The sequence below is a fragment of the Mustela lutreola genome, chromosome 2 (genome assembly GCF_030435805.1).
Source record: "Mustela lutreola isolate mMusLut2 chromosome 2, mMusLut2.pri, whole genome shotgun sequence".
NCBI lineage: Eukaryota > Metazoa > Chordata > Mammalia > Carnivora > Mustelidae > Mustela > Mustela lutreola.
The window spans coordinates 98,914,774-98,935,288 of NC_081291.1; the positions used below are offsets into that span (position 1 = coordinate 98,914,774).

A 20,515-nucleotide genomic window follows, 5' to 3' on the forward strand; every position below is an offset into this window, starting at 1 on the left:
GTCTCTCCCTGGGTCACTGAAAACCAAATTAAAAGAATAAATTTTACTTCCCTTCTCACTCTTTGTCTTTCTCAGTCTGCTTTCCATCCTTCCCCCTTTTGGAGTGTTTACTCCTTTGACTACGGCAGATGGTCAGGTAGACCTTCCAGTCACCAGCTTCTAGTTCTCAGTTCTTATCTCCCGAGATATTTTAAAACACAAACTTTCCCATGGATTCCCCGTTCACATAAATTCAGGGCAGAAATGACAGCCTGATGCCCACAGCCATGCTTCACCTTGCCTGACTTCTCTCTTAATATTCCTCTGCCCCCAGGCTGTGCTCCCCCCTGTCCATCTACTATACCATGAGCTTGGTCCTGGATATCCATTGCCCCCAATGCCAAAAGCCCCCCTCCACCGCCCCACTGCCATCTCACAAATCTTCTCATGTGCAAGGTCCAGCTCAAATATGACCTCCACTGTGAGGCCTCCTCACATGCTCAAATTGAATAGGATCCCACAAATCTCTGTGACAGACCTAGGGCACACGGACAGCATTGAGCGTATCCACCCTCGTGACACTGCTCACAATTTTGAAAAGCTGAAAAGCTCCAGGCAGGCCTCACACAGATATACCCCCAGTCCTTCTTGCCTGGATTGGGGTAAGAGGATTCCATCAAAAGCCAGGAAAGACATTTCTTGAGCCTGAATTGCCAAAAAGGAGATACCTTAAATAACTGATAATGTATGGCCATGGAGTGCAGATTTAAGAACAGTTGGGCCTCCTGCAGCAGAAGTGACCAAAATGTAAACTGGTATCCCATAATATATAAATTTGTTTGGTGACTTAAGATTTGGCCGACTTGGGGTGCCTGGGTGGCTCAATCTGTTAAGTGTCTGACTCTTGATTTCAACTCAGGTCATGATCTTAGGTCATGAGATCGAGAGCCCAGAGATGGGCTCCATGCTGGGCTGGAGCCTCCTTAAGATTCTCTCTCTCCCTCCCCTGCCCCCAACTTGCACCCTCTCTCAAAAATAAAATGAAATAAAATAAAATAAAACAAAACAAAACAAAAAATATTTGGCTGACTAAAGTAAGGGATGGGCTGGTAGATTGTCATAAGGAAAAGGGTAAAAAGATACTCCAAAACTAAAGGCAGAAATATAAGAAGATGGAGCAGCCAGAGAGGAGTCCAGTGGTGGACATTTGTGGGGCTTCTGAGGAAGCAGAAATGGGTAATATTAACCACCCAGGACTTAGCACCTAGGGGGAACTTGGCCATCAAGAATAACCGCTGAGGGCGCCTGGGTGGCTCAGTGGGTTAAGCCGCTGCCTTCGGCTCAGGTCATGATCTCAGGGTCCTGGGATCGAGTCCCGCATCGGGCTCTCTGCTCAGCAGGGAACCTGCTTCCTCCTCTCTCTCTGCCTTCCTCTCTGCCTACTTGTGATCTCTCTCTGTCGAATAAATAAATAAAATCTTTAAAAAAAAAAAAGAATAACCGCTGAAAGCATTTTCTTGAGGATGACAAGGTGCGTAGGGAAGAGAGACTTGAAGCAGAGGATCTGAGTGAAATGCCTTAAAACAGAAATGAAGGTTGCAGAGAGTTTAATTTTGACCTAGAACTCAGAGGAGTACCACCCTCTAGCAGAGAAGTAAGCTTTAAGGTATATAATAAAAGCATGAGGCAGGTACCCCTGTAATACCTGAGTTAGCAATAATAAAATCACTAAAAATTATCCACTTCTTCCTAAGGACAAGCTCTTTTCTTGCAAAATGTCACATAACCCTTCATTCATCTGATTAAAATGTATCACATTTATTTAGAACTTACAGCCACAGAATAATTTAATTCCATTCAACTGGCTGTATTATGTAACCAAAGATAGACCAATGACATGAGTGTTGGTGGTAACAGAACTGTTTACCTGTAAATGACCATCTCTGTATGATGAATAGCCAAATATTCTTTCTCATTATATTCCAAACAGTTAATGCAGCATGTAGTTCTCCAAGGACAGTGCCCAGAAATAAAAACAGTTACCATTTATTGGACTGCACATAGACCCTCCAGTTTAATCTTCACAGCAATACAGCAAAATGTGTATTAGCTTTGTTTTTATAAAAGTGGAAACTGAGGCTGAGATAGGGAGACAAAGTAAGGTGCCCAATTTCCCATGGATGGAAGATGGCAGAAGCAGGAAATGAACATGAGGCCGTAAACCTTCCAAGTCTGTATCTCTTCCCCTGCCCATGCTCAGGCCCTGCTTCTGCATTCCAGCTAGAAGAGTCTGCCTTTAGAATTGAAGAGAGTGCTCTGCACTTGTACACCAGCGCCTTGACCCGTTTATCATCACAAATGCACAATTAGGAGTATCAAATTTAAAGAATGGATGACTTGTGTATCATTCCCTTTCCCCCACCCTGGAGACAGTGGGGGTAGGGGAAAGGGCAGTCCAAGAGCAGGGTAGAGAGGAGGCAAGGACCATGGCCCTGGTCCCATAATGGCATCATGGTCAAGTAATGTTTTCTTTTTTTTTTTTTTTTTTTTAAGATTTATGTATTTATTTGAGAAAGAGGGCAAAAGGAGGGGCAGAGGGAGAAGAGAGAGAATCCCAACCAGACTCCCCACTGAACACAGAGCCTGATATGGGGCTCCATCCCACCACCCCAAGATCATGACCTGAGTCAAAATCAAGAGTCAGGGACGCCTGGGTGGCTCAGTTGGTTAAGCAGCTGCCTTCGGCTCAGGTCATGATCCCGGCGTCCTGGGATCGAGTCCCACATCGGGCTCCTTGCTCAGCAGGGAGCCTGCTTCTCCCTCTGCCTCTGCCTGCCATTCTGTCTGCCTGTGCTCGCTCTCTCCCCCTCTCTCTCTCTGATAAATAAATAAAATCTTTAAAAAAAAAAAAAATCAAGAGTCAAACGCTCAACCAACTGAGCCACCCAGCCACCCCAAGTAATGTTTTTTCTAATGTGTTTGCAAATATTTGGATTGAATATGGTGCTGTGGTAGGGCCCTGTGATAGAGGCAAGTGAGCTGGGATTAAGAGCATAGCTTGACCAGGTACATCTCCTGACCTTGCTTTCCCCATCTGTGAAATGCCTCACAATAAGACATCTGTATGAAAGTGTTCTGCGAACCATTTACAAGATCTGGCTCTTGGTGTCAATAAATCATTACTACCCTGTCTACAACACCCACAACAGTTAGGACACTTGATCTTCCAGGGTTTTCTCCTTCTCCAAAATCAAGCATCTTTTATGAATCTTTATGCAAAGTAAAGATTATTTAGGGACCTTCTTTTTCTCCTTTCAGTCCTCCATTCTAACTATGTTCTGGGCACATCATTGGTTTCCAGCCCCTTTGCAGGCACTGAGGGTCTTTTTTTTCTTTTTTCATACAACTGGCTGCATTTGCCCCTTTCTATTGCAATGTGAAAAAACAACAGCCACTGGAAAGCTAGGGAATTTCCCATTAACCTATTGATCTATTTACACACACAGGAATGGAGTTTTTTCACAAAATCACCCTTAACCCAGAAAACAATTCCACAAAATCTAAAGCAAAAATCCACAAAGGAAAAAAATATGAAACTGCTTTTCAGCATCCTTTCCAAAGGAGCCACCTGGTTTATTTCTCCTTCCTATTGGCTGACTGCTTCACATGAAGCAGTAATAATAGCATTTGTAATCCTATGAAACCAGGTGTGCTCCAATGTCTGGTGGAAGAAACTGGCCCCAAGAAGGAAAGTGGTTATGAGTTAGTTATACACTTGAAATTAAATCTGGGGGAGCCTCTTGGTTTTGCTCAAGATGCTTTCTCTTTCTTCCCAAAAGAAACATATTTTAGCCCAAACAGGTCTTTTTCAATATGTGGACAAATATCTAAACGTGCACACTATTGTGTGTCTGAAGGAGATCCCACAGAGAACTGAGCACACATCTACAAAGCCGGAGAGAATCTGTGCCTGCAGCATGAAATGAGGCTGCCCGCCCCATGCAGACCCAGGAATCAGAATGCCTCCCCAGCTTGTGACTGCCAAGGCTGTTGCTTGGAGAGCATGGGCAGCCACACAAAAAGTATCATGCTCCAGCCCAAGCCAGTCAGTGGTGGGCACCATTTCTTAGCGGGGACGCATGTGGCCAGAGTCACATAGTTGGACCCCACCTGAGAGATGAAAAGGAAGAGCAGTGAAGGTGGATGCCACCCCCCCTCACCCGTCACCTGCCCCCTCCCTCATTGCCAGTCAGATCTTGAGCCCATTTTTCCTGATCTTCTCCCCCACAACACCCCCCACCTTGGTCCAGGTCTTATTCTTCCTTCTCGTCTCAAATCTTCTCCCCTCCTGGCCCCTCATATTCCTGCATGCATGGCTTTCTCAAATCCTCAACCGTATTTTATCAGCATGTGACAGGATTCACGTTTATACCGTTGGTACCAGCCAAAGCCATGTGGGGCTGAAGAGAAAGAACTTCTTTTCTCTTCTCTTCTTTTCTTTTCTCTTTTTTCCTGATATTTGCTGAGCCTGGCTTAGTTCTGTGCTGGTGCCAAGTAGCATCTGGTGCTCATAACATCTTTTTGCAAGAGATAGCTCTGTCCCACTCCAGAGCTGAGGAAACTCGGCTTCAGTGAGGTTAAAAGATTTGCCTAACAACACCTACCTGGCTTCACATTGTTCTGTAGAATTTCATGAGATACAAAGGACTTCCATATTGGTTCCCTGAGATCTCGGGAGAATCTAGGCCCTTCTATCTTGTTTTGAAGGACCTTTTCTCTGAGGTCTGGCCTCAGACTTCCCTCCTCTGGGCTCCCCTCCTTTGGACTCCTCCATCAGCCCTCCCTGCCTCCAGTTTGAAGCCACTTTGTGTCTGAGGTGTGGGTCCTCTCTAACTGCCCCAGATCACACCTTTGTCTTGTAAGCCCCACTCCCCAACACCCCAGCTAGCTCAGGGATGACAGCCACTGGGGACTCTTTCCTCTCAACTCGTCACTCTGAGCACCTCCTCCTGAGCCCTGTGGAGGGCTGTTTTCCAAGATTACTCCTTGAAATTTTGTGTTATTGAACAATTAAATGAAAATCTCTAGGGGTGGAGTCAAACATTAACATTTTTTTAAAATTTCCCCCAGGAGATGCTAAGGTACAACCAGGGCTGAGAACCACACCCAAAGGCACCCTGCCTGTCAGTCCATAGCTGGTTTGGGGGAATTAGATATTTTGCAACTGGGAGGGAACACTGAGTTCCCATTTTTTCTGTTTGCTTCTTTCAGCCCTGAATCCTGCCCACCCTTCAAGCCTGATAATGCCTCATTGTTCATTGGAAAGAATGCTGTAGTCACACCTTTGGTGCGGGGGAATCAGTCTACAGAGTCGTTGACTCACCTGTTATCAGCTGATAAGCCTATATGCCTCTTGCTTAGAATAGCAAATAAGAGACAGAATGGCTAAAAGAGAAACCTACCTCCTTTGGGAGCAGTTTCTCTGGTTACCTATCTATGAAGAATTAGAACTCCAGATGGTAGAATCTTCCAACTAGAAAGGAGGTCACCCCCCATGCATGTCCATGGTCATTTCTAGGCTTAGGGGGTTTCTAGCAATGAGTGGTGGAGAACATTTCCTCTTACTTTCTGGAACCTGCCCCCACCACAGCTCCCACTCTCAGAAGAACCCCCCAAGGAATCTCTAAAGCAAGGCAGTCTTTGGTCCATCCATCCAGGTCCAGGGTTGGGACTTGGACAGTCATCCCACAAGATATAAAACATAAAACATGAAACAATGTTGTGTCTTTTCCAAGCACAGGTGCCATTGTTCATCCAAAATCCAGAGATCAAGAGAGCAGGAAAGAAACGAGGCCTTGTCATGCAAACGTGACTCCACAGAGGCAAAAGGACCTCTGAAAGCCTGAAGGCAAAGGCTGACCAGGACAGGCTGCCCAGGGCTCCTGTACCCAAGGGCTCCCGTGGCATAGCAGCGGCAACTCTCCCCATGAGGCAAGCCCACCGTGCTTTCACCTCCCACTTGCCAGTCTCACCGCCATTCTAATCCAGCAATGTCAGGCAAGATCATGTGCCTCAGCCACGGCTACCTGGTGTTATGTTTTCCAGAACAAACATTAAAACTACTCAGTCAAAAGAGTCCATGATTCCACCCTCACCAAGAGTCCAGCAGAAATGTAGAATGAGGAAGGGACATCCTTTAGCTTGCCTCATTAATATTGTTTATTTGGTTTTTATTTGTTTGGTTGGTTGGTTGATTGGGTTTTGGCTGTTTTAACCAGATGCCCTGCTAGGTGGTTCTCAAAAGGGTTAAGTGATTTTGTTCTCTGAAGAGCTTAAGACTTAAAATGTCAGAATGAGAGCAGTGTTTAAAACCTCCAACCGGATTTTGGGTGGATTTGAAGCTCATGAGAGGCCCATGGGGACAAGATGAAGGGAAAGTCAACTCCCTTTCTCTTCTCATATGTCCAGTTTTCTGGTAATAACATACATATTAGTAGAGCCTGAAGGATATTTTCTCAAGTCCAGCGCTGCTGCCTGAATGTTCTCTCCATAGTTGTCCTGAACCAGGCTTGTAGTGTAATTGTATGTGTTAAAGAGAACTAGAACCATATCATGAGCAACTGTGGGTCTAGAAAGTGGGTCTATTATTACTTAGCCAAGGTACTCCCAAAGTGAAAAGAAACTTGAGGTTCAGGATTTCCTGAAAATATGGATTAAGGATTTCCTTAAAAATATGACCTTCCCAAGACAGACATTGCTTTAAGGCAGTGATTATTTTTTGTGAAACTTTATACCTCCTATGGCATCTGACAAAGTGTTTTGTAGAGAATTTGAGCTTTAAAATATTCAATGAATGAATGACTGAACTCATTGATGAGTTGTATGATTATGTGACATATGGCTATGAGTGTATACCAACATATGCTGGATGCAAACACAAAAATGTAAAGGAATACACAAGTAGATGACACATGCTTATATTTGTTAATAAAGGAATGAATAGGCTGTTTGTTCCCAGTCTCCCACAGGGCCAGCCAAGCCCTTGAGCAAAGCTTCAGAGAGCATAGGTGACACTCTAAAGCCCTTCTGTATTAAGAGTGGATCCAAGGGCCACTCTAAAGGCCCTCCTGAGCTCTCCTTGTCCTACTGGGGTCACCACGGCTCTGGCATGAGAACTCAGCTGTAATCTCAAGATGCCAGTGTTAATCAGTTCAGTTTTCCCAGGAAAGAATGGTCAGATCCTACAGGATTGACCCACACCATAAACCAACACATTTACTCTGCTAATATAGTTGCCAATGGGACCAAGACTGATGATGGTTGCATGTAGAATTCTCTTCTCAGCAGAGAAGCAAAGTTAAAATCAGAAGTTTGTTCAGGGAGAAGAGAATCAGAATCAAATGGAGTAGAACTAGAATGGCTGGATACCATCATCTCCATACAAGAAGACACCCTGGTGAGAAGGTTGCTGGACTTCCATTCCTCAGACAATGCAGAAGGCTCTTGAATGAGTTCCGCATGATCTACCTCTCCTTTTTCAATAGACTTCATCGATTGCCAATTCTTCCATCTGACCAGCTGCTTTGTGATATGCACCTCAGAGTGAGTGAGCTGGCAGGTCCAGTGATAAAGGCCATATTTCAGACAGAAATCTTCCTGAAGAGATTAGAGAGAAACTGTTCCCAGGAAATTCCTTGTCTTGAGAGTCACATTTAGAAATAATCTCCTGGGACAGGTTATTCCCTGAGATGATTTTTAGAGACTATTTCCTTGTACATTCTTAGCATCCATTTGAGAGGATGATATTTCACGGCTGAGTCTCCATGTTTGGAGGATACATTCTCTTAGGTGCTTACAGATCACCTGACCTTGATGGCAGCCTGCTTTTCCAGGATTAGGTACCTCAAAGTGATGTACTGTGATGGAGAAAGTAACCATTTTGGGATGGTTCTGAGTTTGACCCCCAGGTCTTGCTTGTTCCTTGGTATGTGTCCTTGAAGCTCTCTAACCTCTGACTCTCAGTTTCTTCAACTATAAAATGGAGGTAATCATATCACCCACATTGCAGGGTTTGTTTTGTTTTTTTTTACTGTGGATTAAGGTTTTTAATGTCTAAAAAGCCACTGATAGTTTTCAATCAAAATGTAGCAACTGGCTACATTTGCAATTGCTTCCCACAATTCTCCAGTTCTACTCTATTAGAAATACCCATGCTCAGTCCTTTCCCTCTGAAGAACACCAGGGACTCATTTGTCTTTCTTTTGTAAAATGCATTATGCTTGTAGTGGGCATGTTTAATGACTGTTTTTCCCCACTTTGGCATAAGATCCATGAGTGCAGAGGCCATGCTGACCTATTAATTAAGGTCATTCCTGTGCCTAATCATAGGGGCTCAGAAAAAAACTGTTGGGATGAGTCACTGCATATTAAGGACACACTAGAAACCACTGTGGATATATCTGGAAGGGAGGTCACTGCTGGAGGGACCTACAGTTTCCATTGCTTCCAGAGAAGGGAACTGATGATAAACTGGTTGTGTTGAAAGGCCTGTGATTGAGACATCAGGCTTTTCTTATACACCCAAAGCCTATGACTCATCCTGACTGTAATAGTCCCTTTGCAAAGAGACAAAAATACGGTGCCCTTGGTATATCACCTAGTAAACTTGCTCATCACGTGCTATAAATGAATATTGGGTTTTCCTAAAATGGACACAACAATACGAAGCTTTGAGCCCATATGAAGAGACTAAAGGAGAAAAAGTTGGGGTTAGAAATCAAAGTCACACAGTTTTACTGTAAGTTCGATCAATAATTTTTCATGTCACCTTGGTCAAGCCATTTCCTCTAAGTAGACCACAGATTATCAAGCTTTAAAATGAGGAAACAGAATAGATCAATTCCACTGGCTGTCCCAGCTCCACAATGTCCTCATTCTACAGACAACCATGGCCAGGTCCTTCAACAATCAGAGGATTATACATATGGTTTTGCATCTCTCACAACTCCACGTCCCCTGGCGATGGCAAGGGTCACAGCTTATGGATTTGCTATTTCTTGGGAATTTGGTGCTGGTTGATTGTGGTTGCTTTGTCTTACTGAGCCAAAGCCTAATCAGTCATGTGGAGGTGGCCTTACCTGCAGCTCGTGTCTTGTTCCTCCTTCTGCAGCCATGCTACAAGCAGTGCGAGCCCTGATGATTGTGGGCATTGTCCTGGGTGCCATCAGCCTCCTGGTGTCCATCTTTGCCCTGAAGTGTATCCGCATTGGCAGCATGGAGGACGCCGCCAAAGCCAACATGACACTGACCTCTGGGATCATGTTCATCATCTCAGGTAAACAAGGAGCTAAAGTTCCCTCTCTGAAATGGGCTTCTGGGAATGTCAAAGCTAAATCATTCTGGCAGAGGAAACACGACTTCTCTCTACTGAACATGACTGGACCATGAATCAGAGCTTTACACACTGGGATTCAAGATCTGAGATTAGGGCCCAGTTATGCTGTACAGAATTGTCATGAGTGTTAAGGTCCCCCTTAACTGCCACCCCACTTTATTAGAAGAGATTATCAATCCTAAGGTAGTCATGTGACTCAGTCCCTAAAGGCATTATTTTGGTAAGACTCTAGAAAAATGATTTTAAGGGAAGAGCACTTAACATCATGAAAGGGCCAGGCCCAAAATATTTGTATTATTAATCCCTTGTCCTAAGATGACTGGAAAATCTCTTTCTGCACACATACAAATCCTTCCACAATTAGCAAGATAAGAGAGTCTAAACACCTAACACAATGTCTAGCACATAGAGGGAATTCAAGAATCAAGGATTGGATTAGCCATTCTGTTACAGGAATGGAATATTCTGCATCCTGCTCAGCTAAACTTCTTTAAGCACACATTGCCTCAGAAACATTGTGATCCCTTTAAAGCTGACTCTGGAGCTTTCTTGTTCTTGGCCCACAGGTCTCTGTGCAATCGTTGGAGTATCTGTATTTGCCAACATGCTGGTTACCAACTTCTGGATGTCTACAGCTAACATGTACACCGGCATGGGTGGGATGGTGCAGACCGTTCAGACCAGGTAATCTCCTAATCTAGTCTTAGTATTCTGTGGTGAGTACAGTTGTAAAAATCCTATTACACACATATGCCTAATGTGACTGTCAGTGCCTGAAATAGCAAAAATTTATCAGAGGCAACCATGCCATATCGTAAATCAACAATGATCTGTAAATTCATAAACTTCATTTCAGTGAAATATCCTTGGTGCTATGACTTGAGGCTGAGCTGACATTTGCATTGAAATACAGTGACAGTACACAGTATTTATCTAACACGCTTACACAGGCCCCATTGTGGTGGCAATGAAACAGGCACTATTAGCCCAGGCATGTAAATGAACCTCAACCTGCATCTCCAGGCCATGACAGGAACCTGGCTAGGGACAGGTGAAAGCTTGAGTAGAACTGAGCAGAGTGCGGTACAGGTGTGAAGAGTAATATTATGTTTCTTCCTTGTACAGCTGCATCTTCATTTCATTCATACATGTATTCATTCGACAAATGTATGGAGCACTTGCTGTGGGCCAGGAACTGTTCTGAGTGCTGGGGATAAGACAAGGTCCCCATCCTCATGGAGGTTGTGGTCTAGCTGAAGGAGATGAACCCCCATGATAATTTGGTGTCTAAAGGAGGATAGAACTTCTAAATGATGGAAGAGCAATTCTGAAACCGATGTTCATTTAACCACTTCAAAGAGATGTATTTCAAAGCAAGAAGCAGCAGCAAATTCTTAAAGAAGAAAGATCTTGTACTGAGTCATGTAAATATTATATCTAAGTGACCTGTCATCTGTGGAGTGGATACACTAGGTATTCCTCCAGCCACACCATCGTGGGATACAAAGCGGGGATGAGATTGGGATGAATCCATTAATCTCTGACTCCCTGGAACTCCAGTCCCCATCCTTGCTCTGCTTTGTTTCAAGAGAGGAGGAAATGATCCCCATAAGCTCTTCCCATCCTCCCATATGATTTTTCCATTATCTCTTGGTTATAAGGACAACTTAGAAGTATGCTGACCAACCCATTTTGGTTTTCTGGGAATTTCGCCAATTTAAGCACTGAAAGAAAGTCCCACATCCTGAGCAACTCTTCCTTCGAGGGCAAATCAGGATGGTTGGTCAGCCTACTTAGAAGAGCCCACCTTATCTGGAGTATCTGGATGCCTGGGGCCACTGTCCCTGCCTAGAGGGGTCATCCACCCAATGGCACCTGGGATTAATGCCTCCATCATTCTCCCACACCATCTCCCTAAAACCTGCCCCATCCCTTCGGCAGCCAACTTATATTCTGAGATCGAGACTATAGTATTCTGAGAGTCCTCCTGAATTCCTTCCTCCATGGATGGGCAGCAGTTTTTCCCTTTCTTCTGTCTTCTTATCCTATCTACCCAGAAATCACCCAGGACAGTACAGCTTCCAAGAAAGGCCTTGGCAGTCAGTTGAAGGAACTTTCTGGTACCCCATTGGGCTTTCTGGTATCCCTTCCTCTGCTATTGCTACACTGAATGTACCTGAGCTGCAAACTGCCTGCCTTCATGCTATACACAGCTTGCGAGATATGTTGTATTAGCCTACACATTGCACTTTATAACCTGCATTAATCACCAACTTTTAAAAAGTAGAAGTGTGTCGTAGATTGGGTTACTCAGAAACAGATCCTGTGAAACAGATCCCAAGGCTCTGTTTAGCGATTTATTAAGGAAGGGGAGACTGGGTAGGAGAGAGGAACCCAGGATAGAAAAGGGAGTAATTGCAATGAAGTCTGGGACTCAACCCAATCCTGGGGAGCTGTGAACAAGACAACCTCCGAGTTGCCCTGACTTCAAATTGTCACACTAGTCAGCCTCTGTGCTTGTGGGTGAAATGGCTCCAGGGACTGTACCAAAGCTAAAGCTCCCGGGGGGAAACATGGGGGCTGGCAAGCAAAGGCAAAGACCACAGGAACTGAAGAAATGATTAAAGGAACATAGGGAACCTGGGTGGAGCATCATTAGTGCTCTCTACAAGGATATTTCACAACACACACACACACACCCTGTTTTCCCAGCTTCTTGCAAGAAAAAAAAAACAGATCTGACAGTACTGGGCCCTCATCCTCTATGACGACAATCTCTGCAGTTAAGAGACGAACGCCCTCTTAGCAAGGACTCACCCTCTCCAGTTTATCAAATGTCCCAGCTCTGAGGTCATTTATCATTGGGCTTGTGGGGTTTTTTCCCCAAAAGAGAGAGCTAAGAAAGTGAAATATTTTTATACCCAACCCACTTCACTCATTTAAAGTCCATAGCCATCCCAGTTAAGTATTTAAGTTTGCTGACCTTAACCAAGAGGTCTAAGTTAAAGAAGGGCACCTCATTCCCCCTACACAGAAGATAGAATTAGCTTCATGACTAACAATGAGGGCTTGGGAGACAGAGGGATCTGCATTTGAATCCCAGCAACTCCTTCCTGGGTCTTTGAAAAAGTTGCTTAGCCTCTCTGAGCCTCTGTCTCTTCATCTATAAAATGGGAATAATAAATCCTGCCAAATGGGACTGATGGAAGAATTAAATAAAATTGTGATAAAAGAGTCATCACAGTCTCAGTAAGGGCTCAATAACTGGAGCGATTTTTGTCATCATTAACATTGTGCAGTCACTCAAACATCCGTAGGAGTATCAAGGACAGGATTTCTGTCAGGGCAGAGGGACCAGGACTGCCCCCAGGAGATTCACCCAGGGGCTGAAGAGGAGTCCTAGGAAGAGGTCAGCTGTTAAACCCCTAGCTACAATGGGGAAGACCAAGGGTGAGATGAGGTTCTTCATTCCAAGCCAACAGCACTCAAACCAAATGCCTGTCTTTTCCTAGTCCAAAGGAAATAAAAATAGCCTACAACTAAATGTTCTCCCAGAACTTTTTCAAGCCCTGAGCTAAGTCTGCCAGCTCTGCCCTTTACATTACACTTGGTCATCCAGCTTATATTGCTTACTTTGATCCTGCTAAAATGTGTATACTTTTTAACCACATCTAAAGTATCTTATTTTCTTGGGTTGCAGAGGTCTGCACACATTTCTGTCTTCCAAGTACTGGCATAATGTTCTTATTTTGTGATTTGTAAACATACGAGTGATTCACAGTGTTCTACAAACATCCCCATGATCCTTAATGAGCCCAAGGGGAAAACCTCCATGGGCAGGCATCCACTGTGCTGAGCTCTCCCTTCCTGTGAGATTCTTGGAGATGAAGGGAAAGTTACCAGCTAACACTGAATTACCCACTGACTTCCTAACAGCTTTTGGTCACAGTCTCCACTACCCACAAAGGTCCATTTGGAATGAGAATTATTTTATTTTCAGGACACCTGTTCTCAGACAATCCTGCTGAGTTATGAATGAGGTAACCAGTCCCATGGAGGCATCCCTCCTAGGAGAAGTGTACCAGCTTTGGAGGCAGATGACACAGGTTAAAGTTTCAGTGTGGGCTCTAGAACAGAAGCACTGGGAAGGTAGAATCTGTGTTCCCTATGTCCCAGTGCCAGGGCAGTGTCAGGCACATAGTAGGAGCTCAATAAATACGTGTTGAACAGATGCATAAACAATGAATGGAAGAATGAATGGTCCCTTCACACTAGTTCTTTCTGAAGATGATGCTCCTACCTGCATGGGCAGTTTCCAGGGTACTTGAATTAGGTAAGATGACAGCTTATTGGCCCACAGGAAGAACTCAAGGGGCCAAAATACCTTCAGAAATAATAACTTCAGACTGATTCCACGTCTCTCGAATTCCTCTTGCCAAACCTTTAAGACACTCCCTAATGCCAGTCGGGAGGGAGGTGGATTTCCAGAGATGTTTCTCTGAGATTAGAGACTTATAATTAATTCCATGCCTGAGTGATGCTAGGGGCCAGAGAATCCCACTGCCATTTGGCTGACTAGCTTCCGTCCCAGTTCTGCTCTCGAAGGTACCTCATTCCCTTGGCCAAGACCCAAAAGAGTGTGTGTGTGTTCAGTGGCATGGGCGAGGATGGGTATGGAAGCCGCAGGAAGGGACAAGAGAGGATGGGTGTGGCCAAGTACAGTGGGTGGAGTCTGGAGAGTTGAGTGGCCCACATTCATTGCTTCATTTCCCCCCTCAGGTACACCTTTGGTTCGGCTTTGTTCGTGGGTTGGGTCGCTGGAGGCCTCACACTAATTGGGGGTGTGATGATGTGCATTGCCTGCCGGGGCCTGGCGCCTGAGGAAACCAAGTGAGTCTCCCCATCCCAGTGCAATCAAACATTTAATCCAAGTCCATTTTAAAGTATAAAGTATAATAAAGTGATCAGTCTAGGTTTATGGATGAACTTATTAACTAAAGGATCCTGAACCCTCTCTTTTATGGGGAACCTAAAGAACGAAATAGGAATATTTCAGCTGAGTGGATTTAGGAATGATCCTGCTTGAGAGAAAGAAATATCCCCCCAGGTTCCTTCTGACTTCAGGATTCGATGGTTCTCAGCTGAAAGCAGTCTGCCCACCAGGGGATATTTGGCAACAGCTGAAGACTCCTGATTCTTGCAGCAGCTTTGCAGTGGGGCAGGGGTGATACTGAGATCAAGTGCAGGGGGTGTGTGGGTGGGGTGTTGCTGCTAAACTTCCTGCAACACACAGGAGAGGCCCTCATGACGGAGTCCTCTGTTCCAAAATGCCAAAGTTTTGCTTCAGAGAAACCCCACTGTACTGGAGCTGGGAGACCTGGATCCTGGGCCAGATCTACTGCTAACTATTCCTGTGACTTCTAGCAGGTTATTTGCCTTCTCTGGGCCTCTGTTAGGTCATCCATAAACTGAGCAGATGAGAGAAGAGTGGCTCCATGTATGTGCCTTCCAGCTTATAAATTCTGTGATTTTTTTTTTCTGGCATAACCATGTTCCCCCCAGACATTGTTTCTGTTTCAGCTTCATTTTAATTGATTAACAGAGGAACTCACTAGTCATTAATTACCAGCTCTAATACAAAACAAGAAATTCTGCTCCAGTGCAGAGGCAGAAAAACCAGTGTCTCAAAGCCTAGAGTGACCAGCCATCTGAGTTTGCCCAGGACTAAGGGTTCCTGGGATGCTGGACTTTCAGTGCTAAAACCAAGATATCCCGGGGCAAATGGAGTGGGTTATCCTCTTACCAAATACATGTGTGGTCATGGAATGTTTCTTTTTTTTTCTTTCAGCTACAAAGCTGTGTCTTATCATGCCTCAGGCCACAACGTCGCCTATAAGCCCGGAGGCTTCAAGGCTAGCACTGCCTTTGGGCCCAATAGCAAAAACAAGAAGATATACGATGGGGGTGCCCGCACAGAAGACGAGGTACAGTCTCATCCTTCCAAGTACGACTACGTGTAGCACTGCAAGACACCTCGGCATGGGCAAAAGAATCCCCCAGTTAGAATGCACTTGAAAAACAAGGAAATTTTACCTTGACTCCTGATTGCTTTTGACTCACAGTTGAAAGTTAGAAAAACCTTGATTTCACCCGTGAGGTGGCCAGGTGGTCTGGGCCACATGTCTCTATGTCTCTAATGTTCCATCACAAAAACAGCTGAGTTATCAGATATGAATTAGAGGCTACCGTTCACAGTTTCCAATCCCCTATTTTTTTTTTTATTTAACCTTTCTAATCTGATGATAGACTGTGGTTTGAATTCCTATCAGACAATAGCCCATCGATGATCTATTTCCCAACTCATCCCCCAGAACAATTCTGCAAGGAAAAAAGGAGAGTCCATCAAAAGACATCATTTCCTGCTATTTGATTTTAACCTCCCCTGCCAACTTGGCTACTAATAAACACTGATTGGAGAAGAGGTGATAGGGAAAGATATTTGTTATGTCTCCAGCTCATTATCTGAGTTTTCTTACACTGTGATCTTGACATTACCTGGACCAAAGCAATTTCAGTTTAAGGAAAGCTTTCTGCTTTTGCTGGCAACTGCTAATTCTAGTATAATGTGCCCAGGGGTCTCCTGGGCTCCCCACTGCAGGTCCTCTTTCTGTCACAGGCCAGAAAGTGTCCCTAGAGGAATGAGAAAAGGATATTTGTGGGTAATCTGAATATATGTGGTATTCTCAATATAGTTAGAATAAATATTAGTGAAACAATACACTGAGTTAGCCTCACCCCTGCACATGAGTAGAAGAAAATGAAAAAATAATTGCTTTGGTATTGTCTATATTGACTTTGTAAAATCAGCCTTAAGTTTGAATTCCATTAAATGTTCACTGATCCTAAGTATTTCCCTTTGAGCTCTCCAGGACTATGACTACACATTATAGATACAGTGTAACTCTGTAAAAACCAAATGATGAAGCTGAAGGAATGAGTTGAAACCAGTTCTTTCAAAAGACAAGCACAACTAAAAAGTGATGAGCCTGGATGTAATGTGATCCCGCAAGTGACCCCTATGCACACTTGCATGGCTAGAGGTCATTGTCAGTTGACAGGAGCACTTACTAGGCACTGTGGTCAGCTTTGATACTCAGAGAGCTCTTCCCTTCACTAACTTTACCTACAATGGTTGGACCATTGGATGTTCAAGGACTGAAAGCTCTTGACAGCCACACACCTTCCCTGTGTTCACATGCCTGCTGCAGAAAGCCTGAATTCCTTCCAGGCCACCAGAATTCCATCTCAGCACCAGAGCCAGAATAGGTCCCCAGGGAAGTAAAATAAGAACAGTCTCTCAAAACTACCCAATCAGGGAGCAGCACTGGCACTGGGGGAATTTCACCATTGGGTTATTATTTGGGGGAAAAAGTCCCTACACCAATAGTGCATGTGAAAGTGGCCTCCAGGGATTTGGGTGACTATTCATAGAGGTCTTCAGACTCAACAGAGTATGTCTGGGAGAAACCAGATCACAGCCCCATTAAACAGAGAGGAATTTTGTTCACCAACATACAAAGCAAACTCAAGAGACCCTTCTCACTGAGACCGCAATGGTTCTAAGCTACATCAGATACAGTATTCATGGAACTCATTGCCTGAGATGGGATAAAGGGTGGATAGGTAATTCAAGGAAAAAAACAACAACAACAAAAAAGGCAGAGATGGGAGAAGACAAAACTGAACAACCAAGGGCATGGAGATTGTGAGGGTTCTCAGGATTTGACTTGAAGGCCATGGGCACAATGAGCTTTCTTTGCTACCACCAGAAAGTCACTGGTCCAGTCTGAGGCACTGAGGTGTGGCTCAGCTGGGTTTTTAATCAGCACATTCTCTACCCAACACTTTGTTGTATGAAAGCTTCTGTGAGTTAGACTGTGCTTTGTAATTTTGTTATTGTTGCTCTAGCCTATTATATATGCATTGACCATTGACCTGCATGTTTTGTGAACTAAATATTAAAATTACTATTATCTCACATTTGAATAGCTCCTGCTTTTTTGTCCTAAGCTTCAGGACGTGGAGGGGGCGTGTCTCAGCACCTCAAAGTTGAGGGCATCTTCTGGAATGTTTCTGCTTGCAGAATCTCCCTGCTCAGCAGTAGCCTGGCTGACTAGAGGCCAATGAGGTCTGATTCCACACACTCAGTGGTTCCTGCAAGTTAAGAAGCCTGAATCAAAAGGACTTTCCAGAGCAGGCAGGCATGCAGCATGTAATCCAGGGCCACATTTAGCCTGTCTGACCCTCAGTGCACCAGCCTGAAGTGCCTAATGTCATTGGCCTGCCCACAAGCTAGTAAAACAGGAGAGCCAATGCCTATCTTAATGCTGTCAAGGGCTGGCTTCACCAGCTCAAGTTGTTATACTCACTGAGGCTGAATCAAGCTAAGAAACATGACCTGTAGAGTCATAACAACCCAACCACAAACCCAGACCACCCCACTTCCCAGCTGTGTTAGCTTGAGCAAAGCAGTTAATCGTTCTGAGTCCTGGTTTCTATAGAATGAATATAATAACCATAATGGTATAATGCAAGTAAAGGACATATTTAAGTGACAAACACTCAACTTGCATAACTTTAAGACAAAGAGGGCATTGACTTAAGTAACTAGGATATCTGAGGCCAGCATTGGTTTCAGGCATAGATCAAGGGATAGATCAAGGGATATGACCAAGATTCTACTTTTTTTTCTGTCTGTACCTCAGTTCTCCTTTCCTCTCTGTTGGTTTGCTTCTCAGGCAGGATGTACCCACAGGATAGCAATGATGGCTGCTCATATCTCTAGGCATATGCCATCTTTCAGCTGGAGTATCTTGCCAAAAGGAAGTATCTCTTTCCTGATATCTGTAGGAGAAAAAAATCTGATAAAACTTATTGCACTGTTTGAGTCATAGCCACCCCTAAACATCTTCATATAACCAGAGCAGTCATATTTAGCTTAGCTGAGCCTGGGTCCCATAGTCAAAATATGGAGATTTGTCATATCCCACAAAGGACTCAGAGTCCTTAGAAATCAGGCAAATTCATTGCTTTGCCTCATTGTTACCCCTTTGGTTGAACCTGATCTCCAGGAACAGCTTCAGAGGCACAACCTCTAAACCTCTCTGACCAATTACCAAACAGCATAGTATTTATAGTACAGAGAGGGAGGATCTGAGTGATTACTCTAGTTCTCCCAGAAAATGGATAATTAAGACCTAAAACTGAGCATGACATTACATTCCATTTTAAACTAATACTCAATAGTAAAAGCAGTACTGCTACCTAATGATGAGATAAGATGATATCCGTTAGCCACCACCACCACAGGGTTGCTGAAAGAAATCAAATTTCTTCCTTAGAGAGCCTTTAGGGACAGCTGAATCCTGTGTGGAGCCAAGGAACACACAACTCCCTTCATAGAAAACATCATATTTTGTTCTGTAGACTTAGATTTTTGGAGGAATGTAAATATAATGTTATATCTAATATAAAAGAAAGCTAAAAATATTTGTCTTTTAATTGAGCAAGCCCCTGTTATTTAATTTCCCCTAAGGAAATAATCAAAAATATTTATGCCCAAAGATATATATCAATTGTTTAGACTAGTAAACCTGAATCCAAATTATTTTTAAAGTGGTTGCTTCAGGTTAGGGATATGATAATGATGCTTTTTCTTTATACTTTTCAGTATAAAGAATATCTTCACTTTATACCCATACCCAGAATAAATTCTCCTTTCCTGAAGAGACATTAGAAATGAAGAAAAAAAGCATTGAATGATGATGAAAGATCACTTTGAGCCTTAAAAAGAGAGACAATTATGAATATTAATATTACCTCATTATCATCTGTTTAGATCTAGGAGATCTCCGATATAACTTCACATACTTTATGAATACTAACTCAAATCGTCAGAATAACTCAGGAGACAGGTACTATTATGCCCATTTCATAGATAAAGAAACCAAGGCTCAGTAAGGTTCTGTCTTGCCCGTGTAAAGTCATAACTGTCCTGGTTTCTTCAAGATGGTCCTCAATTTAGACTCAAAGTCCTGCATTCCAGGAAACCTCCAGCCCCCAGCAAAGGGAGGAAAGAACAAATCTACTTTAAAGATAAGGGTATTTGCCTATGAATCCAAGAAGCGTAATACTTAACATACTGTAAATTCAACTTTTAATTCTCAAGTTTAAAAAAATGTTGAACAAGAGCAAATGTATTGTAAATGGTGGACAGATGGTGGGAATGGAGGAGACCATCAGGCCAACTGGTCCCTTCCGAGCTGACACATCTACCTCAGCAAAGTTCTCAGGGTGCTACGCAACATGTATGCACTTTTAAGGGCTCCTGGGCTAGCTAGATAGCATTGTGGTGTGATGCTATGCGAAGGGTATGGAAATCCCGGGGTCCCCAAACTGCACTGTCTGCAGGTGAACTCCTCCACTGATGATAGCTAAGCCACCCAAAGGTCCTTGAGGTGGAGTTTAGGTCAAGACCCATGTCATCTCAGCACTACTCCTTTTTTTTTTCTTTTTTTTTTTTTTTTAAGAGAGAGTCTTTTTTTTTTTTTTTTAATTTAAAGATTATATTTATTTATTTGACACAGAGAGAGAGATCGCAAGTAAGCAGAGTGGCAGGCAGAGAGAGAGGGGGAAAGCAGGCTCCCCACTGAGCAGAGAGCCTGATGCAGGGCTCAATCCCAGGACCCTGAGATCATGACCTGAGCCGAAGGCAGAGGCCCAACCCACTGAGCCACCCAGGTGCCCCGTCAGCACTACTCTTAACTTGAAGCCCCAACATTGGGTCTGAGTCAGTCTCCCCCAACCTTCTAAAGACTTCCCAGTCCTCTCTTATCTCAGGTGGAGCTGGATGTGACTGGCCTGAGGTTTCTGGCCTTTCCCTGTTATCAAAGCGGCCGCCCTTAGTCCTTGTTGACTATAAAAAGCTTATTTGTTCTATTCGACAAGCCAACTTGAATTTTTTGGAAGATGAAATACCAAACATGTTAAGCATGTAAGACTTAGCCACCCATACTTAATGGCCAAAGGAGGACAGTTGCCATGGAAATGGCTCTGGTAAGGACAATGGAGTGAGGCTGAAGG

The 20,515-nt window shown here is 43.9% G+C and overlaps 1 protein-coding gene across 2 annotated transcripts in view; it reads left to right on the top strand.

Moving 5' to 3' along the window:
* CLDN18 (claudin 18) overlaps nt 1-17,413 on the top strand; it is a 28,424-nt gene extending 11,011 nt beyond the window's left edge. For both annotated transcript variants that reach the window (XM_059162706.1, XM_059162705.1), the window contains exons 2-5: nt 9,149-9,313; nt 9,940-10,057; nt 14,153-14,263; nt 15,222-17,413. In XM_059162706.1, the coding sequence (XP_059018689.1) occupies nt 9,149-9,313; nt 9,940-10,057; nt 14,153-14,263; nt 15,222-15,393 (566 nt within the window). In that variant the 3' untranslated portion in view covers nt 15,394-17,413. The remainder of the gene's footprint in view (nt 1-9,148; nt 9,314-9,939; nt 10,058-14,152; nt 14,264-15,221) is intronic.
* The last annotated feature ends 3,102 nt before the right edge of the window (nt 17,414-20,515 follow it).